The following is a 7,420-nucleotide window of genomic DNA, read 5'->3' as shown; positions in this document are numbered from 1 at the left end:
AGTAGTGGTAGTAGATTAGCTGACTCTGCCCTAAAAATATAGAGTAGTAGTAGTAGTAGTAGTAATAGTCGTAGTAGCTGACCCTCTCCTAATATATTCCATTATAGAGTAGTGGCAGCTGACCCTCCTCTCCAGCTGGTCCCTCTGTCAGGCCCACAGTGTCTCTACTCCTCCCGTCCTCTGAGCTGCTCTCTGGGGGCTCGGCCAGACTGGCCTGCCTGCTGAGTGACTACTCCCCCCAGGGGGCGATGGTGAGCGGGGAGGTAGACGGGGAGGAGGAGAAGGAGGGGGTCCTGACCACCACAGAGGAAGAGAAGGACGGCCGCTACAGCCGCAGCAGCACCCTGACCCTGAGCAAGGCAGGCTGGGAAGAGGGAGAGGTGTACACCTGCAGGGTTACCCACGACAAGACAGGTGATTCGGCCACCTTCCGGAAAAGTCAGTGTAGCATCTAGAGACAGGAGAAGCCATTGCAGGGGTCTAGAGAGTCTCTACATGGTGCTAGTTCTGGAAACATTAGTATTTTACAGCTGAATGTTACAGTATAGTAGTGCATAATATCAGTAGTGCTGTGTGCTAAATTAACTATTTTGAGATTAAGTCGTCCATGTCTTCTTGCCTCTGAGTTGAAATACATCTTGTTTTGATGAGAAAATAACCATTAGAGTTAATTTAATATTGATTCCAGTGACCACCGTCTCATGAATAGGCAGATAATTTCATAATAATTTATATCAAACAGCTTCTTTCATAATTTAGCATTGTAGTGTCACAGGTTACTTGGAGTGGTGGGTAGGAGACAGGCGCAGAGAGCAGAGGGTTCAGTGATTTGTAGATTTATTTCTCCGGCACAAAACGGTCACGCCAAATACAAGGCGCATAAACACTGACCAGCCCAAACACAGGGCAAACGATCCGGAGAACAATGAAAACACATCCACAACCGACAGAGAACACAAATAATCCCGCACAAACCTAAGCGGGCCTAACAGACTTAAATAGACCAAAAATCAAGAAACACAAAAGGAACAGGTGCAACTAATAAGACTAAACTAACAGAACAGGAAAAAGGGATCGGTGGCGGCTAGTAGACCGGCGACGACGACCGCCGAGCACCACCCGAGCACCGCCCTAGCACCGCCCGAACAGGCAGGGGAGCCATCTTCGGTGGGAGTCGTGACATGTAGCATATAGCTACTCTCATGTTCGGACTAGGCCCATTAGTTCCAGTGAAGGGAAATCTTCACGCTACAGAATACAATGACGTTCTAGACAGTTCTAGAAGGCCAAACTGTTGCCACAAATGCCCCCATGCACAAAGGGAGGTATAAGGGAACAGGGAGAGACTCAGATGCAGACACAGGAGGAAGATGGTTTGAGTCTCTGAAATGTATTATAGTCAAAGAGGTAGGCAAGAGAATAGTCGTGGACAGGCAAAATATCATAAACACAGTCAGAGTCCAGGGGGTACAGAGTGGCAGGCAGACTCGAGGTCAGGGTGATCAGCATGGTCAGGCAGTCGGGTTCAGAGTCAAGGCAGGCAATGGTCAAAACTGGGAGGACTAGCAAAAGAGAGATAAGAAAAAGCAGGCGAACTAGAAAACATGCTGGTTGACTTGACAAGACGAACTGGCAACAGACAAAGAGGGAACACCGGAAAAAATACCCGGGGACTAATGGGGAAAACGGGTGACACCTGGAGGTGGGTGGAGACAATCACAAAGACAGGTGAAACAAATCAGGGCGTGACATGAGGTCCATACAGAAATGGCATGTCAAGATCAGTGTGGAAGAACTTGACTGGCCTGCACAGAGCCCTCACCTCAACCCTATCGAACAGCTTTGGGATTCATTGGAATAATGACTGTGAGCCAGTCCTAACCGCCAAACATCTGTGCCCGACCTCACTAATGCTCTGTGGCTGAATGGAAGCAAGTCCCCACAGCAATGCTCCAACATCTAGTGGGCAGCCTTCTCAGAAGAGTGGAGGCTGTAATATTAGCAAAAGGGGAACCAACTCCATATTAATGCCTATGATTTTGGAATAAGACGTTTGACGAGCAGATGTCCACATACTTTTGGTCATGTAGTGTAGTTGATTTAATCATGATTCCAGTGATCACTATCACATGAATAGGCAGAACATTTCCTAATAATTTGTATCAATCAGCTTCTTTCATTATTTAGCATTGTAGCTTATAGCTAATCTCATGTTTTCAAACATAATTAAAAGGGCATCTGATCCAACAAATGCTCTGTAATCATTTCTACAACTGTATGATCCTGTTATACTGTAGCATCAATACCAGTGATAATAATTTGTGATATTTGATAATAAACCTCTAAAAGCTGCTCTCAGATCTCACACTGCTAAACAGTTACTTCCCATAACATATACAGTGCCTTGCGAAAGTATTCGGCCCCCTTGAACTTTGCGACCTTTTGCCACATTTCAGGCTACAAACATAAAGATATAAAACTGTATTTTTTTGTGAAGAATCAACAACAAGTGCGACACAATCATGAAGTGGAACGACATTCATTGGATATTTCAAACTTTTTTAACATTCAAAAACTGAAAACTTGGGCGTGCAAAATTATTCAGCCCCCTTAAGTTAATACTTTGTAGCACCACCCTTTGCTGCGATTACAGCTGTAAGTCGCTTGGGGTATGTCTCTATCAGTTTTGCACATCGAGAGACTGAAATTTTTTCCCATTCCTCCTTGCAAAACAGCTCGAGCTCAGTGAGGTTGGATGGAGAGCATTTGTGAACAGCAGTTTTCAGTTCTTTCCACAGATTCTCGATTGGATTCAGGTCTGGACTTTGACTTGGCCATTCTAACACCTGGATATGTTTACCATTCCATTGTAGATTTTGCTTTATGTTTTGGATTGTCTTGTTGGAAGACAAATCTCCGTCCCAGTCTCAGGTCTTTTGCAGACTCCATCAGGTTTTCTTCCAGAATGGTCCTGTGTTTGGCTCCATCCATCTTCCCATCAATTTGAACCATCTTCCCTGTCCCTGCTGAAGAAAAGCAGGCCCAAACCATGATGCTGCCACCACCATGTTTGACAGTGGGGATGGTGTGTTCAGGGTGATGAGCTGTGTTGCTTTTACGCCAAACATAACGTTTGGCATTGTTGCCAAAAAGTTCAATTTTGGTTTCATCTGACCAGAGCACCTTCTTCCACATGTTTGGTGTGTCTCCCAGGTGGCTTGTGGCAAACTTTAAACAACACTTTTTATGGATATCTTTAAGAAATGGCTTTCTTCTTGCCACTCTTCCATAAAGGCCAGATTTGTGCAATATACGACTGATTGTTGTCCTATGGACAGAGTCTCCCACCTCAGCTGTAGATCTCTGCAGTTCATCCAGAGTGATCCTGGGCCTCTTGGCTGCATCTCTGATCAGTCTTCTCCTTGTATGAGCTGAAAGTTTAGAGGGACGGCCAGGTCTTGGTAGATTTGCAGTGGTCTGATACTCCTTCCATTTCAATATTATCGCTTGCACAGTGCTCCTTGGGATGTTTAAAGCTTGGGAAATCTTTTTGTATCCAAATACGGCTTTAAACTTCTTCACAACAGTATCTCTGACCTGCCTGGTGTGTTCCTTGTTCTTCATGATGCTCTCTGCGCTTTTAACGGACCTCTGAGACTATCACAGTGCAGGTGCATTTATACGGAGACTTGATTACACACAGGTGGATTGTATTTATCATCATTAGTAATTTAGGTCAACATTGGATCATTCAGAGATCCTCACTGAACTTCTGGAGAGAGTTTGCTGCACTGAAAGTAAGGGGGCTGAATAATTTTGCACGCCCAAGTTTTCAGTTTTTGATTTGTTAAAAAAGTTTGAAATATCCAATAAATGTCATTCCACTTCATGATTGTGTCCCACTTGTTGTTGATTCTTCACAAAAAATACAGTTTTATATCTTTATGTTTGAAGCCTGAAATTTGGCAAAAGGTCGCAAAGTTCAAGGGGGCCGAATACTTTCGCAAGGCACTGTATATTTATAATGTTTAATTCCTAATATGATTTTATTAAATGAGATGTTTTAGTAATGGTTTTCAACAATGTGTGGTCTACATTTCTTCATTATATTTCCCCCTGTCTTCTCTACCTCCAACCTCCTGGGAACAGAGTGAACATATGGTGACGGTGCTGCTCTATTCTGGGACAAGCAGAACCACCCAGCCCTGTCTATGTAAATCTATTTCACTCCACTGCTACAAGTCTAGTGTCACAGTTTCACTGCCTGGTCTGGGCCAGATGTGAGTGGGTGGGCTAGTTTTACTGTAACCTCTATGGTGGGTTCAAGGAGGGGGACTCTTACACTGAATAAACCAGCATGTAATAGATGACATATCAGATGGGTATTACTAAAGACGGGTATTGACAGTTACTGACATGTCTAATGTCTGAGCTCCACATCTTTTTACTTTCATACAGGGGGAGTGGGGGCTGAAATGTTTCTCATTTTAATTTGGTAATGTTTTGACTTACTTTTTATATTTGCACTTAGGTGTCATGACAATATAGGGAAAATAATCTGTCATTTAATCAGCATACTAGCATAATAGGTCTCCCACAGGAGACTTTCTCAGGGACACTGTCTTCTGGGTCCCAGGTCTTGCTGTATCCTGGGGGGAACAAAACTGAGCTCTCTCCGTTATATCCCTGGGACTGAGCACGACTATAAAGAGAGTCACCTCCCTTCCCCCAGTCCCCTCTCTTGTGTGCTGCCCTTCTGGCAGCTTTATGGGACTAGTCCAGCTGGTGAGCAATCAGCCCATTGATTACTCACGAACCACAATCAGACCCAATTAGTCCTGGCTAGAGAGCTCGTTGGAAGCTGGCACATTCACCTGTCACCAGGCCTCAATGAGTCTCCCCCAGGTGGATAACCATCTGAATGCCACACTTTTTTGGTAACTACATGATTCCATATGTGTTATATCATAGTTTTGATGTCTTCACTATTATTCTACAATGTAGAAAAGAAGAAAAAAAACATTGAATGAGTAGGTGTGTCCAATCTTTTGACTGGTACTGTATATATACACAAAAGGTTTAGAACACCTTCTCATTCAAGGGTTTTTCTTTATTTTTTTCACTTATTTTCTACTTTGTAGAATAACATTGAAGACGTCAAAACTATGAAATAATACATATGGAACCATGTAGTAACCAAAAAAGTGTTAAAGATTTGAGATTATTCAAATAGCCACCCTTTGCCTTGACAACAGCTTTGCACACTCTTGGCATTCTCTCGTCCAGCTTCATGAGGCAGTCACCTGGAATGCATTTCAATTAACAGGTATGCCTTGTTGATAGTTAATTTGTGGAATTTATTTATTTCTTAATGCGTTTGAATCAATCAGTTGTGTTGTGACAATGTAGGGGGGTATACAGAAGATAGCCCTATTTGTTAAAAGACCAAGTCCATATTATGGCAAGAACAGCTCAAATAAGCAGAGAGAAACAACAGTCCGTCATTACTTTAAGACATGAAGGTCAGTCAATACGGAAAATGTAAGGTTTCTTCAAGTGCAAAAATCATCAATCGCTATGATGAAACTGGCTCTCATGAGGACCGCCACAGGAATGGAAGACCCAGAGTCACCTCTGCTGCAGAGGATAAGTTCATTAGAATTACAAGCCTCAGAAATTGCAGCCCAGGTAACCTGGAGTGTTGTTTCATCAGATGACCTGGCCTCCACAATCACCCAACCTGTCACGTTGCTGACCAAGGCGCAGCGTGTGTAGAGTTCCACATCTTTATTTAACGAGATAACTATGGTATCTGTTATTGTAGTCATCATTGCATTGAGTTTATGATAGCCACATTGTTAATGTGAAAATAAAGGGTTTCCGTTATGTTTGTATCAAATCACTTGGATTCTGCAAATACTATAAATATGAGTATTCTGATCAGATACGTTCCTAAAAATATATCTGTATGACAAAGTAATGCTAAAGTTAAACACGTCATACTTGTATCGTTCTTGCTTGTGTACTTTATACTTGTAATCTGCTTTATATCATATTACTGTTTGAGTTTTCTTCACATCTTTTAGCAATCAAATTTTTATATTAATTTACAGTTAAAGATGTCATTTCCAAAGTGCTTTGTTTTGATGTAGTTGATGTGTTTCTTCCAGGTAACAGTTCCCCCATCCTGACCATCCTGCAGCTCGAGCAGCATCTTGACTCTCACTGTCCAGGAGTGTTTGTAGGCTTTATTGTATGTGTTTGAATCATGTTGATTCAATTTGAGCTATTCAAAACACAGGTCATCTTTGGGGGTTTGGATCATTGCACATCATCTCTGTTTGATTTGAGTTTGGTTGATGGTTTTCCTTGAGTTACTCAGCAGAGTCAACATGTAGTTAATGGTCAGGAGAAACATTTAGTGATCAGTTATGATCTAAAGTCTTCTAGACATACAGTAGCTCTAGTTTGACTCTATTGTTGTTCAGCTCTACTACACACTGTGTCATTATACTGGATCCTCTCCTCCCCTCAGCACCTGCAGTAGGTCCCAGCTGTATCAGTACAGTCACTGTGCAGTCTGACTGAGGGAGGTTTTTGTACGGCTCTGTATCACTGTGTGAACACCCAGACACTGTTGGGGTAGTGTAAACTCTGACAGTAGTAATCTCCTGCATCTTCAGCCTGGACTCCACTGATGGTCAGAGTGAAGTCACTCCCAGATCCACTGCCACTGAATCTAGATGGAGTCCCAGAATGGAGTGTGTTCCCTGGAAGCATCATGAGTTTGGGTTTTTCTCCTGGTTTCTGTTGGTACCAGGATAGACACTGATGGCCCCATGACTGACCATTGTAACAATTACCATACACATTACTACTGAGTCTACAGTTCAGAGAGACTGGCTGTCCTGAGAGAACAGCTTTCATTGTAGGAGTCTGAGTCACAGTGATCTGTCCTCTTGATTCTGAAACATAGAAAACACTAATAATTGTACATCACCAGGAATTAATAAAACAATCATTCGGTTCACTCAAATGTATTACTTTTCATTATACAAACACATAACTCTTCTTTGTTTGTTTTACCGCTGATGTAGAAGACAAGTGTCCAGATGAAGATGGTGATAAAAGTCATGGTTGTTGTGGGTTCTGTTGTCATGAAGGACAGCTCTCAGTCATGAAGTGTTCAACTCACAGGGATATAAATGCTCTTAGAGCAGCAGGGAGATGCATTATGCAAATGATGTTTCAAATCTATTTCAGTTTCCAAGAAGGCTCACATCTTTAGAATGTATTTTGTCCTGCAGTATTTATGCTGCAGTAGTTTATGTGTTGGGGGGCTTGGGTCAGTCTGTTATATCTGGAGTACTTCTCCTGTCTTATCTGGTGTCCTGTGTGAAGTATGCTCTCTCTAATTCTT

General features: G+C 42.5%; 1 gene segment (V, D, J or C); it reads right to left on the bottom strand.

Moving 5' to 3' along the window:
* Positions 1 to 5,772: 5,772 nt before the first annotated feature.
* On the bottom strand, positions 5,773 to 7,218 carry LOC109878962 (Ig kappa chain V region K29-213-like). The segment is given in 2 exon segments: positions 5,773 to 6,965; positions 7,087 to 7,218. Coding segments are annotated over 2 exon segments (426 nt in total).
* Positions 7,219 to 7,420: the final 202 nt, after the last annotated feature.

This window comes from Oncorhynchus kisutch, linkage group LG19 (assembly GCF_002021735.2).
Source record: "Oncorhynchus kisutch isolate 150728-3 linkage group LG19, Okis_V2, whole genome shotgun sequence".
NCBI lineage: Eukaryota > Metazoa > Chordata > Actinopteri > Salmoniformes > Salmonidae > Oncorhynchus > Oncorhynchus kisutch.
The sequence above is the reverse complement of the archived record's forward strand: the minus strand, read 5'-3'. Positions and strand labels throughout refer to the sequence as shown.